General features: G+C 33.8%; 1 protein-coding gene and 1 long non-coding RNA gene across 6 annotated transcripts in view; one reads left to right on the top strand and one right to left on the bottom strand.

Annotated features, from left to right (window-relative positions):
• Nkcc (sodium potassium chloride cotransporter) overlaps positions 1–23,943 on the bottom strand; it is a 62,426-nt gene extending 38,483 nt beyond the window's left edge. For 2 of the 5 annotated variants that reach the window (XR_013082126.1, XM_076786678.1), the window contains exon 1: positions 23,371–23,943. Coding sequence is in view for 1 of the 5 variants with exons in the window: in XM_076786678.1 (XP_076642793.1) it covers positions 23,371–23,383 (13 nt within the window). In the remaining 4 variants the exon portion in view is untranslated. The remainder of the gene's footprint in view (positions 1–23,370) is intronic. The other 3 variants (XM_076786693.1, XM_076786703.1, XM_076786687.1) reach the window with 3 other exon arrangements.
• LOC143353608 (uncharacterized) lies at positions 13,908–21,058 on the top strand. The gene is made up of 3 exons (XR_013082180.1): positions 13,908–13,962; positions 20,903–20,949; positions 21,017–21,058. It is a non-coding gene; the product is annotated as an uncharacterized LOC143353608 (long non-coding RNA).
• Positions 23,944–24,326: the final 383 nt, after the last annotated feature.

The following is a 24,326-nucleotide window of genomic DNA, read 5'->3' as shown; positions in this document are numbered from 1 at the left end:
TTTTTCTCGTGGTACATTGAACTAATTGTTCTAACTTCTAAAAAAAAAAAAATCCATGTCGTATGGTCCAGTATGACAAAAGTCTTTTAAAGAGTATATCGTGTTTTTAAGAGTGTCCGAATATTATTGGGAGTTACTGTAAATAATTACGAAAAAAAGAAGAAAAATTGAACTAGTAAATCAACAGCCTAGTAAATAAATAAACTTGAAAGGGAAAAGACGAAAAAGAAAAATATGATCATTCATTAAAAGTGTGTATCCAGATTTTCGTGTCAATCATGTACAAGATTTTGTCAGTAATAAGCAAAACCAACTATACGAGAAAAATAAGATGCGTGTTAGAGATTGTTAACGTCCTACCTTATTCTGCTCTGCAGTTTCGTATTCACTACAAATACATAAAATTCGCGGTCTCGTAAACGTTTTCAAACGTCCGAGCCACCACCGCTACGTCAAAACCAACGTAAACATGTAAATCACCACTCATTCTTCGGATTACATTTCCGGTCTTTGTTATAAAGACCTAAAGAAACTAACTCCAGAGAGAAAAAGGGAGAACAAGACGCATTGCACGCATACTTGGTCGGAATATTCGCGATTGTTTATAGTCTCACGTTCTTAACCTTCGCGTATTTTTGAAGATCGTCGCGTTAGAGGGGCAGAGACAGAAAGCTGGCGCGCGGTGGTCGACGGAAAAATAGATTTTCGAAGAAAGGTGGATTTGTTGCTACAAAGTCCGGACGAAAAAACCGATGCCGCACAGTGGGACAGATTATACCGCTTAGCTGTTCATGTGCTCAAAAATCAAATACTTCATATCGATTTTTAACGAATGTATAATGCTTTCTACATGTCCATTGATTCGACAATGTTAATATTAATAAAAGTGATTAAGAATTTTCGTTAAAATAAGCGTTCAAAGATCAAACTTTTTTAGATACAATTTTTCACCGAAAAATTCCTTTTTTTCGTAATAATGCCCTGGAAAACCTACTGAACATTATGAGCCAATTTTTTAAATGAATTGTATACGTGTCTATATATTTACGACGCAGTGGGAATTAAAAATGTTTGTTAATTATTTATTTAAAAAAATATTCTATTAACTGAAGGGAATCATCAAAGCTTTTTTACCTTTGGTAAGAAATATTTTAAAATGATCAAAGAAAGGCGGACTCTATCAAAGTGGAATATTTTCAGCGACATCTCCTCTAAAAGATCCTGTAAAGTTCACGTCCCCCACGGAAGTTATGATAGTTTGAAGTGTCACGTGAGATGCAATTCCGCGGCGAGTCGCGTCGCACGTGACGTATTGACGACTAATTGAATTATTCTATAAATTTTTGTTTATTAATAGATAAACATAATTATAAGCCGCAAATCCTTATGACTAATTTATTATAGTCAGCAACTTTCTAAAATATAACACTTATTTTTGTTTGAATATTTTTAATTTTTTAAATAAGACAGTAAGAACACATTTTTGTTATTTCATTAAATGTAGTAAAATTCATGGATTTAAGAATTGTGAATTACTCTAGTTTGAAAGCTTAAACAACCAGTTTTCCATTATTATTCATTATTCACACGATTTTTCAGACATTTCCGGTGGTGTGATAACAAAATTTTTCTTACAAAATGTAATTAGTATTCAGTCTTCTACAAATCTCAATATAAAAAATTTGAAAAAATTTTCATCAAAAATTGAGGGCACCTTGATTATTTATTTATCACTATATATTTTTTATTCAATAACGTTATAGCTGACGCCAAGACGAATTCGACGACTTGTTTATGTCTAGGAGGGACAAATTTTTTTCGTAACAAATACTTGTATGGTTATGTATAGTGTCTTATAGTATTGCCGCGGAGTATACAAATACAGTGACACTTAATAATATTCGAATACTCTTAAAAAGACAATAACTTTTTTATTACTGCACCATACGACATGGATTTCTGTTTTTGAGAAGTTAGAGCAAATAGTTTAATACATTGCGTGAGAAAAAAAGTTGGAAAAATTGCGATTGTCGGAATTGCATAGAAAGTATTAAAAGTTGCTTTTTAGAAGTTTTTTATGTGGGGCTATATTGAACATTTAAAAAATACATTTTGTAGATCTGTATCAATTGTATATATTCCGAAAATTTCATCACAATCGGTTGATGCGAAAAAAACAACAGGCATTGAAAGCTGTACCAAAAATTTTCAGAATATGTATAATTGACACAGATCTGCAAAACATGTTCCTAAAATTTTTAATATAAACACATAGGAAAATGTGGGCACAAGAAATTTGTAAAAAGCACTTTTAGTATTTTCTCTGCATTTCCCATGTCATTCAGTAAACTGATCGTTCTAATTTCTCAAAAAAAAAAATCCAAGTCATATGGTCCTATATTAAAAGGATTTTATGCATGCATTTCTCCTGTAATGTTTTTCGCGATGCTAGCTTGCGTACGCGTGTTCGTAGTGCGAGAAATTCCCTTGAAATTACTTGGCTCCGTTCCCGGAAATAGTAACGGCTAGTTTGACAACTGGCCAAAACGCGTTTCCTTCATTCATACTCTTACACGCGGACGTCACTAGCTGGACAAATAAGTTCATAACGAAATAAAAAAATTAACGTGTTGACTACAGCGACTTGGATTACAATCACGTAAGAGCCGCACAATGTTCATGTGTTATTTCTGAGGAAGCTTTGAATAGGGCGACATGATAAACATTTAAACTTTTGTACTCTGAATTTTTTTTCCATTTTGGTGGAAATATACATCGAAAAACAGATCCTTGCTTGATAATAATTTAAAAAAAAGTTAAATATTGGTTAATAATGGTTAAACATTGTAAGTTTAAAAAAATCAGTATTATAAATTTGAAAAATTTTCGTTGTAAATGTGTCTGTTCTCAAATGCATTTTTTGTTGAGTTATACTTGCAAGGCACTGAATTTTTTGATACAACAATTATCTGGCAAAATTATAATTTCTTTTTGTGCAGGTACGTACAGAATGAGAAGACGTTTCCTATTAATTTGTCTTTATGAGGAAAGGAATGCAAGAAACGACATCGTTACGTAAAATTGGTTATATCAGTCTTAAGGTGACAGATAGAAAGTTTATCTTGGCATATGAGAAAGACATAAAGGACTTTATTGGTGTGATATGTGCAAAAATTATGACTAAATTATGACTAAATTATGACTAAATTTTGCAATGTAACGTAACGTATGTCTAGGTCAAGGTCATTGGAGAAGGACCCTTTAAATCCCCCTGTTATCAAAAGCGTATCTTAAAACTGAATTTTGGATTACTTAAATGTAAAAAACAAAATTTTTCCATTAATTATACTTTAATTTTCTAAGCTTTTAACGGAGCCTTTTAATCATTTGAAAAATGAAATATTACTGAACTTTTATTATGATAGTACATTATTTTGAAGAAAAGATATGTAGATTTACGCGAGTTTCATTTTGTTTAGATACTCGACAGAAACAGTTGTTCATAAAATCTGCGTTAATGCTCCGCGGATATAATAATAAAGATATCCGCAATAATTTGTTGCTATCGCAGTGTTTACTCAATATATGTCCACTACACGGGTCTAGCCAGGGACATATATTAGCCAGGAGATACTATTCTTTGATCAACAAAACGTAGAAAAGGGGAGCGGAGCTCTAGAGGCGACTGAGGTCTCTCGAGCTTCTTGGCCCCTCGCGGGGTATATCCCGTGTCAGTGGGGATAGTTCTGGGACTTTTATCGACTAGGCATTTGGGACATATATAGAGACATACAATGGGACATATTAGGGGTACCCATAAGCAATCAATTATTTGTAAAGAATTTGTTTTGCCTTTAGTTCTGTACGGATCCTTGAAGAGGAAACATGTATTCTTTTACAGTTTTCGGTAAAGCAGTCTGTGTTCAAAATATTCTAAAAAGTATCATTTTTTTACATCCCTGTAATAAAATGGCGGCGTCCGTACCTTCCGAGGATCATATTCGTCATTGCATACTTTTTCATTTTCATGCGGGATTTAATGCAACGGTAACAACAAACAAAATTTGCCATGTTTATGGAGATGTATTGAAGGTCAACATGTGTCAACGTTGATTCAGAAGGTTTGCTGCTGGTGATTATGATCTTTCTGACAGGCCTCGAAGTGGACGACCAGTTGAATTTGATAATGACACCCCAAAATCGCTGGTGGAAGCTGATCCAAAATTAAGTATACAAGAATTATCGAGAAGCCTTGGATCCATATGGGCAACTATACAAAGGCACCTACACGAAATGGGATAGGCATATAGGCAAGGAATATGGGTACCGCATCAATTATCTGAGACCAACAAGAATATTCCTCGATCAATTTGCACTTCATTGCTATCCAGATTTCGTAGAGATCCATTTCTTAGCAGAATCGTTACCGGAAATGAAAAATGGATTCTTTATGATAACATAAAGCGTCCCAAGCAATGGCTTTCTGCAAATCAAATCGCAATATCAACCCCTAAACCTAGCTTATCACTTAGAAAGGTGTTACTGTGCATTTGGTGGGACTGTCGTGGCATAATTCACTTTGAGTTGTTGAAACCTGGAGAAACAGTTACTGCTGAGTTGTATTGTCAGCAATTACAACGGTTGTATTTAGAACTATTGAAAAAGTTGGCATCTTTAGTCCAGAGAAAAGGTGTAATACTGCAAACTGATAATGCCCGGCCCCATACAGCGAAACTCACTCAGGAAAAAATCAAAGAATTGCGATGTGAAGTTTTATCACACCCCCCGTACTCACCGGATATCGCTCCCTCTGACTATCATCTTTTCAGATCTCTAGAGCATTATTTAAGGAATAAAACATTCACTTCTGTAGAAGATGTAAGGAGGCACATTGAGTCATATTTTTCTTCTCGAACCCTGGATTTCTATAAGAAGGAGATTGAAAATTTGCAGGAAAGATGGCAAACTGTCCTTGATAATGATGAGAATGATGGAAAAACTTGAATTTATTACAAAGTGTGTTTTAGATTTCAAAATAATTGATTACTTATGCCCCCCCCCCCCTAATATATACATATATATTACTGTATACCTTTTTGAAAAGAGTCGTTTTGAGGTAAACGCGTTTTAAGTTCAATGCTCTTAGCGCATAAGTAAATACCTATACGAGCTTATATTCAACTCCGTAACACCTACAATAAGTGGCACTTACATCTGTAACTTTTTAAATTTTACAGTTGACCAGTTCTTTAATATTTTGTTCAATATTTGCTTATACCATACGAAAGAATAAGATACATAATGTTATGTACAATGTGTATAAAGAATAAGTGACCATCATAGCATGTTTCTACATTTCTAGATCGGTGGAGATTGATACAAAATTTTCCCGCAAAACTCACTTAGCATTTGTAAGTAGAACCACAATCAGACGCGTCAGCCGATACCACTCGAATAGCACGTGTGCTTGATAAATTTTTAAGATCGGCGTTCAAATTTTCAGTCGGTTTTGAAATAACGGCAACTTTTCCTGTGAATAACGAAGTCTAAAACATTTTAGCAACTGTCGGGTTAGTATTGATAACTGTAAGTGTATTCGGCCAATTATTCTGGAAGGTAACTGTTGCGAGAATCTCATTAAATGGCACATTATCTTAACAATTTGCACGCTTATGTGCGTCAATGGGTAATTTACAGTGACTTTGTGCCTGCATACATATCTAGAACAATAAGGAAACTGTTGGTTGCACAATACATACATAGTTTACATAGCACATCCGCAAGTGAAATAAATTTGGAACAATAAGAAAAATACTCTTTCTCTGAATTGCGATATTCATTTTTAACACTAGGTTTACGGAGCACGAAGAGCGACTATTTTACATTATTTTATAAAAATGACAACAATGTGTCTATCCAAATTTCCAAAAATTTTTTAATAATATACATATATAGAGGGTGACCGGTTGTAATAAACACTCCTCAAAAAAATTAAAGGATCACCTCTACGAACCCGAGAAATTGGTTCAATTTCAAGTGATCATAACGCCTGCAAAAATTGTTGTTTCGATATCGTTAAAAAATCATTTGAAAGCTTGAAGTCTCTACTTGCAGATGGTTTCTCAAATTTTAAGTTACGCACAGTTATAGCGTTATAAAGAAGACTTTGACAGTTACAAAAAATTTTGTTCAACTTCCAGACATCACACGGGGAGAGAGAATTTTTTTTTGATGAATCGCGTTACCATCGTTTGGAAGCACCGGCTTTGCTGTGCAAAAAACTTGGTTGTCGAACATGGTGTGATTTTTTTTATCGAGTTATGCAACATTAAAGTAAAAATGATCTTTTTAACTTTAACTGGCTCTAGAGAGCGAAAAAATCATCGTAGAATCTTGTGCAAAAAAGCAATAGAAAGAGCATTTCTATTTCTTGAACACACTTTTTTTGTTTTTTCAATTTAATTAACATTTTGATATACCAGGTCTTTCTGCAAATATGCTTAAAATTGGCATAATTTCCATTTTTGATTCAAGTCGCTATATCTCGGCGAGAAATGATCGTAATACCCACATCTTAAGGTCAGATTGAAGCTGAGATTCTGCCGATTCGATTGAGCACCTGATAAATCCGCTGCGACGATTTTTCACCTATGGCAAATGTGTTTAAAGTTACCGGTTCGTATAACATGAGGCTAATAGCGCTAGTTCGTCACGTTGGCGTTCGGGTCAAGCGTGCTCTCTTCGCATCCGCACCTACCAACATATCCTACCGACATATGTAAGTGACGAAAACACCCGAAGACAAGCCGAGGTACACCGACTACCTTATGACAAGCGGCATAATAATTATAACGGTCTTTAATTTTTTTTTAGGAGTGTATAAATGCAAATTTCTCGTACACTATGTATTATCATATCTATGTAAAATCCTGTGTAAATCGTTTTTCAATAATCGACGCAGCTCGTTATTCTCTATAAAAAAAAATAAAGCTACGATTTGTCGACATAAATAGCTAGCAATACATAAATAATAACGATAATGATAATATTTTTTTAATGGAGAATTATGAGCTGCATAGTGCAGCTGCTGATTAGTGCATTATATGTTGTCGTGAATACGCTCATTTTCTCACTCGTATAAAAAGAATACACGACGATCACTGCACGACAACTGAAGTTAGGACTTGAAAAATATACCTTCAAAGGATATACAGAGTGTCCCAAAAACGTTTTAATTCCTTAAAAGGAGTGACAGCTAAGGTCATTAGAAGTAACTTTTTTCTTTCCGAAAATGTTCTCCGTGACTTTGTTAAGGAGTTATGTTTGTTGGTATTGGCATTGGCCGGGCGTTTCAGCGTGGGTCACCAGTGGCCCATACGACAGGGGCAAGTACAAATTTCCAATATCAGCAGAAAAAACTTAATTATAATTTATTGGAAAAGGAAATTAATATAAATAAAAAACGAAAAGTGATCAAATAGTGAAAAATAGTGATCTGATCTTTTTACATTTATCCTGATATGCAAACGACATGAACAGTAACGTGCATTTGTATAATTTTGGAGACACTATTATACAGCCGTAAGGGACGATGGATCGAGATCTGTATGTATACAGTACACTGCCTGATATCTCTAAGACAATCGAGGAACTGGAAATATGTAGGTCTTTTGTCAATTGCGTTTTAGTAAATTGAATGAACATATTCAACAGATTCCGCTGGTCTCGAAACGCAATTCATGCGATCAGTTCGTATCGTTTCTCAGCACCTTGAAATACATATACACGATACATATACGTATCTAATACGCATGTTACCGTGCAACGCCAAAGCAATTAAATGTTGAAACATTTTTGCTGTTAGCTTCGCAGACGATCTTCTCTTACCAATGACCGTGAACGTGAACGTGAATGCGAAACGAATGCGAATCACAACTTTCTTTAAATATAATTAACTCCACACTGTCAATCAAAATTGAAGGATTGCTAAATCTTGGGTTAAAAATAGATCATGTTTCAAAATTCATAATTACAGTTTTTTCACGATTTTCACCATTTTCAATCGTTCATAATCGGTAAACAGATTGACCAATTTCGATGAAATTTTCAGTATGTACACAATTTGTATGAATCAACAAAATACATTTCTTAAATTTTTGTTACAAGCTCAAATTAAAAAGTTGTGAAATGCAACTTCTACTATTTTATTCGAAATTCCAATTTTTAAAAAATTTGCATTACGTATCGTCTAGTAAAGTACTCCATCTAGCTTGGCAGAAAAACTGAAGTCGTTTAGTGCGTGTTCCGTCCTGCAACGGAATTTCTAAAGTGCCTTTTCCTGGCATTCTTCGAAACGGCGTATTAAAATTCTTTTCATTTAAAACTAGGTACAATTTCGAAACAACCTTTTTAATGCGACAGACAATGTCTCCGTTTGTTAATAAGTTCCTTTCATTCGTGGACACGGTTTATTAAGTCCTCTCAATTGAAACTAGTTTACAAATACAAAATAATCGTTTTAGTGCAGTAAGACAATATCCATTCTTCAAATGGATGTTGCCCCCTTAATAACACTAGGTCTTATTACCTAGAAAATTATATTTTTAAAACCATTGCCGTCGAACCATCCGGCAATAAAACTTGCGCATAATGGGACATTGGGCCTCTCCTCAACAACTCAAAACAAATAAGAAACGTATTAGCGTAACAAGAAACGTATATCAAAGGAGGATGTTTACAAGTGGTCAAATTTTCGATAGCTCAGGCTAGGCGTAGGCATCCCCACCACTTGCCACACACAATTCATATTACCTTACCGCATAGTCGCTAGATCAAGACTTGTACACCCATACTAACTTCCCCTTCTACCGCGCCATTCCCCCATGCTTCCGCCGTGGCTCCGTCACGTGACGCGTCCCGTCTCTCTCGTGTTTTTGTGTCACAATGTCACGTGCCTAACCCGATACTGGCGGAGAGAGGGTAACTTTTTCCCCTCAATTCGTGCTCCCTCCCCTCATCTGGTGACTATGTCCTAGCGTGTTTTTAGCTTTCGTGGAGACAACCTCCTTTATACGTTCCTAGCTACCCTCCCCCTTCTCCAACACTCCATAGGTGCATGGTGAGGGGTCTCAAGATTGGGAAGATGACTCGCGTCTGGCTCGCAAGTCAGTGTCGCCACATCAAGACTTCTATCCCCACTCTAACTTCCTCTACCGCGCTATTCTCCACGCTTCCGCCGCGGCCCGGTCACCTGACACGTGGTCATTTCTGTCGTGCATACTCCGGTACTAGCATCGAGAGGATAACTTTTTCTTCTCAATTCGTGTTCCCTCCTCTTATCTGGCGAAACTGTCACGAGCCACCAGTTGCCCAGGCCTGGCTCAGACACTTAAAATATTGATGCGGTGTCATTCTTTACGTTCTAAGAAAGTGTACACACCATTATTTGTAAGTAACATTATGGGAAAGTTGTAAAAAATGTAGATGAAGCAGAAAACGCATAAAACGAAAATTCGTTACTTTCAAGTAGTCGCCGCCTCGTAAAAAATACGTGAAATGAAAAAGTTGAAACTGTATTTCCCGGCCGAAAGTCGATATTTATTAAAACAAACTAGATAAAGATAACTAGTCCAGTAACTTGCATGTAGGGTGTCTTGGAACATGTGGGAAATACTTTAAGAACTGGTTTAGGACAATGAGAACATTACAATGAGAAAAAAAGTTCATTTATTTTATGTTGCAAAAATCTTTCGTCTAGATGCGACAGAATTGGATGTTAGTATATTGGTTTCCAGCGTTATTTGAGTATCATGTAAATATTATGAAGTATTATGAAGTGATTGGAGCAATTAGTATGAAAGCTACGTTCAGTGAAGAAAGATTATCTGTATTTCCAGTAGTGCGGTGCATCTTTAAAATGTTCTAGGTCACTGTTGAAGTTGAACTATTTGTCTTACTTTCGTGTCCTGAATCAGTCCCTACTGGACTGTATCCACATTTTCTAAATTACCCTGTATCCAAATTACGGTAATAGTTATCTTTATCCTTTGCACGAATATCAATTATATTTTTATCAGTTTGATTTCATATACAATATAAATATCGAACTTTGGCTGCAAAATAGATTTTCAATTTTCAAATTTCATGTACTTTATTACGATAGTGGCTTGTAAAAGAATGCATAGAATATGTGCCATAATTTTTTCGTCAGAAGAAGTAGAATGTTTAAATGCAGGTAGAATTTAATACCACAAAATGTTATTTACAAATTCATAAACTTAGTGTGACAATGAGTACTTAAGAAATACTATATTTCACACGTTATATAAATATTACGATATATAAACGTAATATAAAACGTTATATAAAAAAAGTGTGTTATATTTTTTACCAGCGTTGCTTTTTTTTATTTTTCACTACAGTTGTATAAAGACCGAGAGACACTCGTAAGACCGTTATGTCATCTAAACTACACTATTTTCCGTAAATTAAGATATTTCTATACATACATGATATTGCGATCATTGTTGATTTTGATTGTTACTTAATGTTTTATCCAGTCAGAAATACAATGCAATTGCAGTGGTCAAAATTATGAAAAAATAATAGGTTAATAATAGCATGAAGAAATATTTGAGACAAACATAATTTGATCAATATAGTCAGTATAGTCAATATAATAATTTGCAAAACTTGTTGCGAAATCATATGTTCTGAGATTTTAAAGAATGTTCTTTCAATGACATCATACATTTTCATCGTACGACAACCAAAATCAAGAACAATACGATTATCTGTGATATCACGGAATTTGTATAGTATTAATAAAGATCCAAAAAGAATCTAAAATAGATGTAAGTAACAAAATTATTCTATTCGTTCGTTTAAAACGCGGTTGAGGAACTAACATAATGAAAATTTATACTATTTATTAGGCTGTCTCAAAAGTTCTTTTCGTAATGTGTGTACTTGACGTTAAAGTTTTATTATTTCCTAAGGTTTTATTTATTTAACAGCTCTATTTTCTTATTTAAAAATTAATCTGCATTCGTACTGAGCGTATTGATCGAAAAAAATGAACTTTTGGGACAACTTTATGTAACGGAATTTACTAAACCTTTTTTCGCGTGAAAAAAAGGACAAAAAATTGTGTTCTCCCGAGAAAATACTCCGTCAATATTTTCATCGCTGTGCTCGCCATAAAATAAACAACGGTGCAAAGCCTTTGCTCTAGTAGCTTCATTAAATTTCCCCTACACATTGAAAATATAAGTAAATTGTTAAATAAAAAATTACATGGTACAAGAGGGAAAATATTAGGTTGGTTTTAATTATGTGTATAACTTCTCGTATAACCTTCAATATATTGCAGATTTTAAAATATATTATTGTATTAACATTATTACATATTATGTTTCTTTTTTTATTTCTCAGATATAATGGCAAAATCTGTCGTTGGAGAAGTTCTAGTTGGGTTTTTATACAGTTAGAAGTTTGTATACCAGAGTTTACACAGGAAATATATTTACAAAATTGTGCGTTTTAGCCATTTCTTTCGTAAGTATGGATTCCATTGATATTCGAATAATTTTCTTGTATTACACAATAATTATTTTATAATTGAATAGGTACAAGAATCATTTTTTCATTAATACACATTAAGCAATAGTATTGTAAAATCTAGTTACGATATATATAAACTGTTTGGGGAGAATAAGATTAACATAAAACTTCTTTAAACATTGGTATATCACATTAGAGTATTATTTAATGTAATTACTTGAACATTAATGGACATGTGCACAAGTTTTATAATTTCATGATTGGACACCTGAGAATTTAATCCAATCCTTATTATTTCTCTGTAAGCAAGTTATATATGCAGTTTTTTAACGGCAATATCCGGTAGAACGGCTTATTGTTAGTTTTGAATATGTTTTACAGTTTCTTACTGTTAAAGTTAATAGCAGAATGCACTTCTGGATATATACAGGGTGATCCACGCAATTGTTTTAAGTCATAACTCCGTTATTATTGCATTTACGAAAAAATGATAAAGGAGAAAGATAAATGGTTCGAAGAGCACTACATCTGTAGGCCTTTAAAGTTTTTTTAGATGCAGCAGTGCATGTGCAATTAACAATTGCATCATTTCTTTAAATAGAAATGCATATTTTTTTTCACATATCGATTCTTCCGTTCATTCTACGTAAAAAATGATTAGGGTACCATGGCAAAAAAATTATTATAAATAATTATATATATATTTGTATAAATATAACAACGACTTGCAGAACACCACGTGTTAACCGCTCGAGGGACAGAACAGAAGAGAGACACAGTAAGCAGCGACGCAATCTCATACACACAGCAACACACAGGATTGCCAACATAAAAGATGGCGCGCGAATTAAATACACTCTAACACCTACTGTTTTATTGTTAACAAATTTTTTTATTTTCTGTAATTCATTCATTTTTCTTCAATTTTATTTGAATCTTTACTACTGCTATCCTCTATACTATTGTTACTTTCTTCATGAGTAAAATATTTTCGTTACATTTTAAGTATTAAAATACTAATGTTTAGCGTTAGGTAAATTCCTCCTAAGATTACAAAATGAAATTCGTCTTTTAATTTAAAATTTCCATTTAAAAATTATTTAAAACGTCGACAGTTTTGCAATAATTGGTTTTTACATACTCAGATTTATTATGATAAATGTTCTCTGATCCTCTTTAGAGTTTTTTCAATGATACTAATATATATACACACATACGTATGTAATCTGTAGTCCGAACACGCTTTTTTTATATCTGCTGGCTTCTTTTAAAAACAGGTGATCATGCAAGTCCTTGAGTATTGATACTTGTCTTATTTAACGGATCTTTATGTATTTATGGCTCATGAAAATTTTCAAAAAATGCTGAAGCATCAAATTCGACAGAATTTGGTACGAGTTTCATTTATTTTGAATCTACAAATGCTATTACCAGTGACAATAGGATTTTATTTCATACTACTTTCATAAAATTTGTCTACAAAAATTGAAAATTGCATAAACATCCGCAGTCTAGTCATAATAACCATAACAACCAATTTTGCAAATATGAATCTTCTTTTCTTGATAGTGTAATAAATTGTATGATATTGTGTTTCTGATTTATTTATGTTTCCAAGTTATAGAATATCAGAAATATCGCCATTTCTCACTCTATAGTCTATACGATCTTTGAAGGGATCATACCTAGTAAAGAGTTGGAAAAAACATGATTTTTAGGGATTTTACTTAGAAAGATTAATAGATCTTTTTTCAAACGGGTAACTTTAATAGTACATACATTGTACAAACTTGCAGTAATTTTGTTACTGCAAAGTTTTAACAAATACTTGAGTAATATTCTCTCGTTCAGAAGTTTGTCTAAAGCTAAGCATGATTTCTTAGAGCCAAATCATCAAAAAGAAAAAAACAAAAAGAAAAAATTCTGTTCATACATAATGTTATGCACTATATGAATGAAAGGTATTTGAAAAAATTGATTTCTCGTCAAATTGCAACCATTTAATTAAAGAATACGATTTTTCGAGGTTCACATTTTTCGTTTTTCTTGAATTAGAAATAGAGTTCTCATTAAAAAAATTCCTTCGTACATCTACCAAATAAAATAATATGAGGTAAGGGACAAAATTACTGTGGGGGTACCAATTACTGTACCTACATTAATTATACTTATTTTTAAAGCATACTGAATATTCAAAAAGAGATATACAACATATATATTAATTTATTTTAATAAAACAAATTTAATATCTCTTTTCTTAATATTCATTATGCTTTAAAAATAAGTATATCCACACTAATTGAGTCCCTTACTCTATTAACTTTCATATCTTCCTTAGGAAGCAGGCTTTAACATCGGGACCCGCCAACAAAACAGAAACGTCCAGAGGCAGCTGAAATCGTAACTAAAAGAGATTGTGCAATAATATTTTGAGTATCCGTAACCACCCTATTGCATTTGAAACTTCAAAGAATGATTTGTTTGCTGTAACAGATGTGACATCCTGGTCTGTCTTATCCATTAGGTTCAGTGCTTTTGAGATCTTCGAAGTGGGTCACTTTCTTGTTTAACCGACCTTCTACTATTCCCCACCTTTTTCATCGTTACGACGAATCACTAGCATCTTAGTAACCTATTCTTTTTTGTTAATTCTATTTTCGTAGACTCCATGATTTTCGTAAGCTCTGAACGTTTTTATACTTGATTTTCTTCTTTAACTGATCTATTTATACTTTCCGAAATCTCCATTTGAAAATTTTATTATATAATTTTATTTCATTTAATTTTATTGTATAAAATATGTTTATTTTGACTGTCGTAAGTAGACTAGACTTTTCTGTCCCTACTAAAGATGAAACGAAATGGTGCAGGTGAATTTTACTTACAAGGGAACATATTCAAGTGCGAATTTCCGATTTTGATGAAACTTATGTGACATATAGTTCTTTGAAAAATATTTGACACGTATTTTTTTTTATCGGCAACCATCCACTTTGAAGGGGTGAAAACAGCCCTCAAAGTTGGGGGTCAAAACCATATTTTTTGAAATATCTCGGAAACCAGAGGTCGAAAAAATTTGAATTTTTTTTTAAATTGTGTGTTTTTCAATGAGAAATGTAGTCGCGCAAGAAAAATTTAACAAAAGTCTTTTGTTTAAACAATATATTGAAAATTTGATTTTTTTTTGCAGTTTCTCTTATTTATTGTTAGTTCATTTTAATGTAAACTTGGGTGTGTGATCTTTGATCAAAATTAGGGTTTACATGTTTCAGGATTTTTTTTTTTTTTGCCATTTAACAATAATTATGCATTATGGAAGATAGTCTTGCATCTGCCGTGCGTAGGAAGGAATTGTGGCTTGTTTTATCGAAATATAAGTATTTACTATAAACGTGTATAGTATTTTAAACAATACCACTGGGTTATGTGTCGTTTATTGTTTTATTAGTAGCTAAAGAAGGTGGCGCAGGTAGCAGCGTGACGCGGTGCTAATTACCGCGGCGGAGTAAGGGTACCGACTTTTATAGCCAATTCGCCTGTGAATTTCTGCAATCGTTGGGCCTTCGGTCAAAATATCCCTGCAGCCTTTTTAAACTGTGAATCCTCGAACCTGGAGTTTCCCTCGTCATTTATGGTAGCTCTAAAAAGAGCTGATTTTGAAAGAAGTGCTGTCCACAAAGATTATTCTACATAATTCTGGCAATATTGATGTCCTGTGATTGTTGGGCCTTCGGTCAAAATATCCCTGCAGCCTTTTTAAACTATGAATCCTCGAACCTGGAGTTTCCCTCGTCATTTATGGTAGCTCTGAAAAGAGCTGGTGCCAATGCCGCACATCAGTTTTACCTCGGTTATATACAGCATTTAAGAAGGACCCAAATATTTTCAAACAATTCCATTGGTTGTTAGAGTGAGAGAGGGGGAAACGTAAAACAGTCTTCAGAATGTATAAATATGGGCACTTTGCTGTATGTGCTATTAGTCTTTCTGCATTACGGTTTGTAAAGCAACGTACATATCAAGAAGTTAAGGCTACTTCTTTCGGATTTTTAAAACGGTGCCACATATATCAAATAATTTCTGGCAATAATAAAGTTCGAACATTATATTAATTTTGCTTTTGCTTATTGTTTATTTGTATTGTTAGATTCGTTTTTACAAACATGAAGGTCAATCCGGTGAACGTTATAAATATTTTGATGGCAACATATAGCAGTAACAATAACGAGGGAACACCCACGAATGGAAAGGAAATTGAACTGGCAAACATAATTATAGACCTGATTAATAGCTACAGAGAAGCAGGGTACATGAATTTCGAAACGCAACAGGAATTAATATTCGATGACCTAACAGACGAACCGACTTCATTTAATGTTCCCGAAGATGAAGAAGATTTGGAATCAGCGTCAACATCTAAACCGTCGTCTTCAAGTTCTCCAGACGAGAGTCCAGAAGAAATAGAATTTGGAGGCATTGATTTAGATTATAAGAAGAAAGCTGTAGATTTTTGGAAGAGTGGAAGAAAAAGACCACTAAACTTCGAAACTGTGAAGAACAAATACAAGAAATTGAAGAGAAAATCAGATTTATACAGATGGGAAGAGCAAATTAATACAGGCGGATCTCGTTACGATAAACTTACAGCAATTGCACATGCTACACTTGAAAAATTTATTGTAGCGAGAAATAATAAAATTTTGGTACACGACGTAGATTTGAGACGGTGGGCAATGCACGAAAATTTATCAATAAATTTAGAAGGATTCCAGGCATCGTCCTTTTGGTTGTGGAAGTTTAAAGAAAACTATAATATAGTATCGAGAAAAACGACGAAACTCGTTACCCGCCATCATACTAACCATTTAACAGATTTGACCGCAGCAGCAGAAGATTTTGTGCATCATGTGAAAGGGTATTTTGAAAATTATGGCGCAAGCAATATTTTCAACAGTGATCAAAGTGGGTTCCAGTTGGAATTGCACTCTGGTCGAACACTTTCACACAAAGGTGAAAAAGAAACGGGTGCTCTTGTCCAATCGATATCTTCAACAACGCACAGCTACACTATCCAGCCCACAATTTCAGCTGACGGACAGTTGCTATCGCCATTATATATTGTTTTGAAAGAAGTCAAAGGGCAGTTAGGACCTCGTGTACGAAGAAGTGTGTTCACGGCACCTAATGTACATATTGAAGCTTCCACATCGGGAAAACTAACGAAGGAGTTATTTAGAACGTGGTTGATTGAAGTATTTCTCCCATCTGCTCCAGAAAATTCTGTTTTACTTCTTGACTCGTGGAATGGATACAACGACGAGATCATACGTAACGCCCTGCCAGAAGACAAACAATTAGAGGTATTGACGATACCAAAAAATACGACGCCATTAATCCAACCACTTGACGTGTATGGATTCCGCATTTGGAAGAATTTTGCAAGAAAACTTTCCGATCTTGCAATATTGTTAAATATTGATTTTAATCTACACGCAAGAAATAATATTATTAAATTACAGTCATTAATCCACAACCAATTATCAGCTGCGCGTTATAAACGGCTGTTTCAATATGCTTGGTTCCGCAGTGGATATATAGAAGAACGGCCAGGAGAATTTGAAAATCCCGTAGAGTTCTGCTTTACAAAATTAGATGGTTTAACGTGTTTCCATTGTTCAAATGTAGTCGTACTGAAATGTTCTTGGTGCAAAGAACATTTATGTTTTTCTCATTTTATCATCGAGTATCATTATTGCCAGAATTATGTAGAATAATCTTTGTGGACACCACTTCTTTCAAAATCAGCTCTTTTCAGAGCTACCATAAATGACGAGGGAAACTCCAGGTTCGAGGATTCATAGTTTAAAAAGGCTGCAGGGATATTTTGACCGAAGGCCCAACAATCACAGGACATCAATATTGCCAGAATTATGTAGAATAATCTTTGTGGACAGCACTTCTTTCAAAATCAGCTCTTTTTAGAGCTACTATAAATGACGAGGGAAACTCCAGGTTCGAGGATTCACAGTTTAAAAAGGCTGCAGGGATATTTTGACCGAAGGCCCAACGATTGCAGAAATTCACAGGCGAATTGGCTATAAAAGTCGGTACCCTTACTCCGCCGCGGTAATTAGCACCGCGTCACGCTGCTACCTGCGCCACCTTCTTTAGCTACTAATAAAACAATAAACGACACATAACCCAGTGGTATTGTTTAAAATACTATACACGTTTATAGTAAATACTTATATTTCGATAAAACAAGCCACAATTCCTTCCTACGCACGGCAGATGCAAGACTATCTTCCATAATGCATAATTATTGTTAAATGGCAAAAAAAAAAAAAATCCTGAAACATGTAAACCCTAATTTTGATCAAAGATCACACACCCAAGTTTACATTAAAATGAACTAACAATAAATAAGAGAAACTGCAAAAAAAAATCAAATTTTCAATATATTGTTTAAACAAAAGACTTTTGTTAAATTTTTCTTGCGCGACTACATTTCTCATTGAAAAACACACAATTTAAAAAAAAATTCAAATTTTTTCGACCTCTGGTTTCCGAGATATTTCAAAAAATATGGTTTTGACCCCCAACTTTGAGGGCTGTTTTCACCCCTTCAAAGTGGATGGTTGCCGATAAAAAAAAATACGTGTCAAATATTTTTCAAAGAACTATATGTCACATAAGTTTCATCAAAATCGGAAATTCGCACTTGAATATGTTCCCTTGTTAGTTGAACATGTTGTATCATTGTGAAGTACGATTCTTTTTACAGTATCGATGCGGTTGTAAAGTGCGATTGTATTTATTTTTTTAAATGCCGTAACGATATTTTTGCACAAATTGATCACTCGTACCGCTATAAATATAAAATTGTTAAGCACATTTAACTTCTTTGTGAATATCTAAAACAAACATTGAAATGTTCTCAGCTTGGTTTATGCCAAACTATTTGTGGGATTTGCAAGAAAAGTAGGATATATTTCAAAATTTTTATTTTGAGCAGATGATATGAGCTGTCGAATCAAAAGGCATTATTTAAATATGATAACTGAACAAAATAATTAAAACTACCGAAAAATAAAAACGCGCGAGAAAGTGTTTAGAATGTAATTGTGGAACTTACAAACACTTGCTATAGATATTCAAGACAAATTACATACTTCGAATCACACTGAAGTTTTTCATGGTTTGACTTTGATAATTTTTTAATTAAGCATAACACAAGAAATCAATTCATGCACAAAGCATCATTGAGTTACATTTGAAAGTACGTCCAATTGAATTTTAGAGCGGAATTTTCCATTACAATTTCATTGTATTGTCAACAGAAACAGATTTTTAACTCAACTCGGTTATTGGACTCGCTTTGTATTGTTAATCTTGTTCTTGTTGTAACAAATCTTCGAGTTTTAAGTTACACAGCAACTTATACAGTAAAAATGATTCTTCCTTATATTCTTTTTACGGGTAGAGTAAAATCCACTTTGCTAGAATAAAATTCTTGTGAGTGAATATCAAAAATTCACATCGGAGCACTTGTGTCAGTATTATATCATCACATTAGACCCAGTTGGATAATTTCAACAGAGACATGAAGGAAGAGGGTGGGGGGCAGCCATCGGGTTGGGTCGGGATCCCGAAAGTTTGTAAAGTTCGGGTTCCCGCTACATATTTCGGATATCCGAAGTGTTAGTCGGATCAGGTCGAGTTGGGGTCCTGAATAATTTGCAATGTTTGGGTACCTGAAGCTACAGTTTGGTTAAGTCTGAATATCCGAAAGTTTGTATTAACATAAGTATGATGCTGTTTCACGATTTTTCGATTCAGAATGATTTTCGTATTTTTAGTATAATTAATTATCAAACATCGACAAGGAAAAAATTTTTCAAATATATTGTGTGAAAGTGTGTTTTATTTAAAATTTTATTTTATTTTAAATTTACGCGCAGGAAATGTAATTGCTCTACTTTTTCCGATACAAGTCTTGTTCTCGTGGCTGTAACACTATGTATTTCCAGTGTCAGAAAATAATCGTTCGCTCGGGACCCCGACCCGATCCGACTACCGTGTCGGTTACCCGAACTTTACGAACTTTTGGGATCCCGACCCGATGGCGAGCAAATTTTCCGACCCGACATTTCCGAGCCGAAATTTCGGAAAACCGCACACTCCTAGACGACTTGCAATAAATATAAATTTTCTTCCCTATTCTGAGAAATTATCATAGACAAAAAAGTTCTAATTATTGTAAGCATGAAAATAATCGTACAGCAGAGTTAATTACGAATATACCAAACAGGTTATAGGCTGTAATAGAGACAGCAACGGAGGTCCTACAAAGTAATGAAACCAACAAAATGTTTGGATATCAAAATTATAATCACAAAAGTGTAGGGTTAAACTTACTTTTGTCCATCCAGTTTATTTATTTGTTTCATTGCTTTAAATAAACTATCAATTTCTATCTACCCATTATTTTATAAAATGCAGATATCCATAAAAACTTCATTTCTGCTTTAAAATAAACTTTCAGTTTGTAAATATTCTGGTAGTTATCGTATACATTACTATTTAAATTTTCTTCTGTGCGCCACTGTATTATTATCACGCGACATTTCGAAAAACAACAGCATGTAGATAGTTATATGAAACGAAGTAGTTGAACAAGCTGTTGTCAATAAATGATCTGTTATCAATGTTATCGACAAAGAGTTAAGATAGTTCGGTTTTACAGAAGCTCAAAAGTCTGAAGTTTTATGTCGCAAACTCCTCCGTGATTGCTGGCTACGTTTGAACTTCGATCGAATGTAAGCTCGGTGGATAAAAATAGTGTACTGTAATAGCTTAAAAATACGAAAAATTACGGTTTATTTTTAGAGGACTGAAATTTCAACACTATAGAAACAGTCCAAGGAGTGTAATTGACAAAAGAATTAGACTGACCAACTACATAATTAATGAATGAATTTAATCATTTTTAGGAATTTCTTACAAAGAAAGTAAATGATGGGGAGCTAAGAACATTTTTGAAATGTATTCGGGAATGATGCAGTATAATAGAGAACTTTCATTTTCATAGGGAAAGGGGCCCAATTACTGTGCCTATATTAATAATACTTATTTTTAAAGCATAATGACTATTAAAAAAGAGATATTAAATTTTTTTCATTAAAATCAGTTAATATACATGTTATATATATCTCTCTCTCTTAATATTCATTATGCTTTAAAAATAAGTATAATTAATATAGACACAGTAATTGGGTCCCTTACCCAACTTTCTTATAAATTCGTAAACATTCCCCTACATTGTACGAAAATATTGTAGAAAAATATGATCAATGTTCATCGAAAGGAGGAGCTTCAAGATATAAAGTGAGTCAAAATTAATTTCTGTCCTGCTGTTTTTTACGAAATTATCACAGGTCGACACTTTTTCCAGAATCGGAAATTTAGTGTTCAGATACTTTCTGGATCCGCGGTAAATGTGATGAAAACTTTCTGAAAGCATAGGAAGGGAAAAACTGTATCGATCAGGAAGAAATTCGATGTCAGTTGTCGGTAATGGATCGAACCAATACAGCTACGATGAATCAACTTCTAAGAAAGATCCCGGAAACGATAACTAGCAAACAACCGAATAGTGCAATAAAATCTTATTTATGGATGCTTTTTTTTTGTTCATCATTATTGTTTTCTCAAAAACGATTAGCAAGGTTAATGTCTTTAACATAAAATATCATTCGGAATGTCTATTACGTCTTCAATTAATATTCAACTGTGAAAAGAATGCTTCACAATCAGAAATAATATTCCTACTACCATAAACAATTTTTGTGAAATCGATCTAAAACAAAATGTAATTTAATGAACAAATGTTATTCGAATCTGTGGTAACGGGCACGAGATAATTTATTATGAAAAAATAAATAAAGAAAATACAATAAAATTCTTTTATCTATGGATTAGTTTTCGAAAAAATCAAGTTTGAAAATCCAATGTATAACACGTATCGTGTTTATAGAAAATGTTTACGCTGCATTTTAAGGTTACCGAGTCGAGGAATACGTAAACAAAATTTTCAATGAACAAAATTTTGTTTTATCAATTACAGAATTACTGTGCCCATTTAATTGCACATACATGAATTCGCGGTATCATGTTTTGATTCTTCAAATCTTCAAAAGCGTGATTAATACTTTGGATTAATTGGTCCTGATCTTCTTATATAGCCAAGATACTTAAAGTTACAAATAAGATACGCGTTGTATATTTACAGGGTGTACCAAAATTATGTGTAAAGACTATCATAGCTGGATTCTGTACCTTTCGATCGATGGAGATTTGTTTGAAAAATGACGTGTAAAATTGACCAGTTATTTCAAGGACAAAATTTTCATTGCTGCATCGTAATCTACACATCAAGAGGATAAAAAGTCTCCAAGAAGAAACCATAGGTCTCAAGTCAACCGTTCTTTTAAAAAACGACTTTAAAGTTTCGTAAACTAATTTATTCCATATGTTGACAAGGTGTCCTAAAATGATGTAAAGATGGACGGCATTTTTCAAACATAATGTTGGTACATTGCTTGGCGAACCATACCGTAGCAGTAATAGCATGCGTGTGCACCGGATCTTCAAAGAAGAAGAAGAAGAAGAAGTAGAATATTTAAACGACAAGATAAAGATTAGTTCGAATAATCGAGGCTCCAATTTATTACGACTGTACTGAGATTTTTAATTAAATCCAGGTGAGAAACTTTTATGCTCATGAAGAAAATTCGCACATATTTTATTTTTTTGTTCGGGAGTAGAGTAAGGGGGGGGGGGATTACTGCGTCTATAAATTATACTTATTTTGAAATCATAATGTATATGTAAAAAAGAGATATCAAATTTTTTTCATTTTCGTTATATATCTGTTTTTTAATATTCATTATGTTTTAAAAATAAGTATAATTAATATAGTCACAGTAATTGGGTCCCTTTCCCAACTTTCTTATAAATTCGTAAACATTCTAGTGAGCTCTACGCGAATATTTCAAAATTTCATGGAGTTTAATTTTGGGACTGCAAAAGAGATCGAACGGTCACATGCTTAGAAACGTTTCACTTCCGATCTATAAACATTCTGCTTGCACTTGATGTTTTGCGAAAACACGTAGAAAACTCCAAGAGACTCGAGTTCAGAATAGATACTTCACTTCGTTCACTTTAAACGTAAAATGGAGCAGTCTCTTTCGCATAAAATAAGTGTAATGTAGAAATAATAATGTACAGCTATTGTCTTTGTATCGCGTGCGTAATTAGTTGATAATAACAATTTGCACGAGAGAAAATTACCAGATTATACGGGACTCAAAATACTTGTCATATTTCTAAAGAAAAACCGTAGCGTATAATTTGGGTGTATAGTAAGTCAAAAGACAATTACATTTGAAAAATAATTATTTATAATCTATGCTTTTTAAACTTGCAACATTTCAACATTTTTCTCTCAAAACGTATTACAATGCAAAATATCCATTATTAAATTAAATAATTATTCACTTTTACATAATAATTAGACTGGGGACTTTATGCTTATGCTTTATGCATTTAGAATGTTTGTACACCTTTGAATGTCTAAGAGTACTTCTCTAAAATTGTATTTAATAGCAAAGTTATGTTTCTTCTTCGTATGCCAATTTACGAAGGGATTGTAATTTGCAATTTGAACTATTCGATCAAATCATCGACATCACACACACCGAAAAAATTCCTTAAAATTACCAATAAAAAAAAAAGAAAACTTACATGACATCAACATTCAACATGCAGAAACACCATGCACAAAGTTCCATCGTGAAAACTACTCGTGGAAACGGCGAGACAAAAAGAAAAACGGAGAATGGTTTTCGTTCGTTGCTGTCACTCCGAATCAGAAACAGGACATGCAAAAATCTGGCTTGGCAGATCACATGCAAAGAGGAAACGTTTGTTCCGAAGGAAAATCAAAGTCTCCGTTCGCTTCTGTGTGGAAACACGAGCTTTCCAACGTGATGTGGCGCGGTTTTCAAATCGCTGCCAAAATTACGGAAACAACGACGGCGCGCGAAGAAGATTCCGTTCCTTTAAAACAGTATGAAATCTCACTATTCCATTGGATTGAAAACGGGGGTCACTCACGGGTCGCCGAGGTTTGACAGTTGACGGTACGTATGTACCGGGCCGCGCGATCCACCCGTGATTCACAAAACCGACGAGAGCCACGAGGTGCTTAGAACGATCACCGAGGATCCAACGCGAGCCACTGAACACCGTAGAACACTCGAATCCTTCAGGCCCGGTCGACATTAAGGAAGGAAGCATGCGTCGAGCTTCCCTTTCTCCGTGAAACTCTTCCAAACACACGCGTGCACACCCACTTAAATACACACGCGGCGGCGCGGCGCGTGCGCGAGCACCTCTCCACCTCGCCTACCTCGCGAAACATGTTAACGTCAGGCTTTGACATTATTCGAATAAATGATTTATCATTTTACTATTTGGCTACATATAATTTGGAAGAATCATATGTTAGTTTATTTGAACAGCCAAATAATTTTTTTTAAATTACTTCATTATAATATCACATCATATCATATAATTTGAAATTCAATGAATGTTTCATTTCATCTTTTATTTGATCGAATATTTCGTACTTTCAACAATTTCATTTAACTTGAGTACTAAAGAAAGATTTTAAAAGCGAATGTAGCCAAACTTTAATC

This window comes from Halictus rubicundus, chromosome 1, assembly GCF_050948215.1.
Source record: "Halictus rubicundus isolate RS-2024b chromosome 1, iyHalRubi1_principal, whole genome shotgun sequence".
NCBI lineage: Eukaryota > Metazoa > Arthropoda > Insecta > Hymenoptera > Halictidae > Halictus > Halictus rubicundus.
Note: the sequence above shows the minus strand (reverse complement) of the source record. Positions and strands in the feature narration are given on the sequence as shown.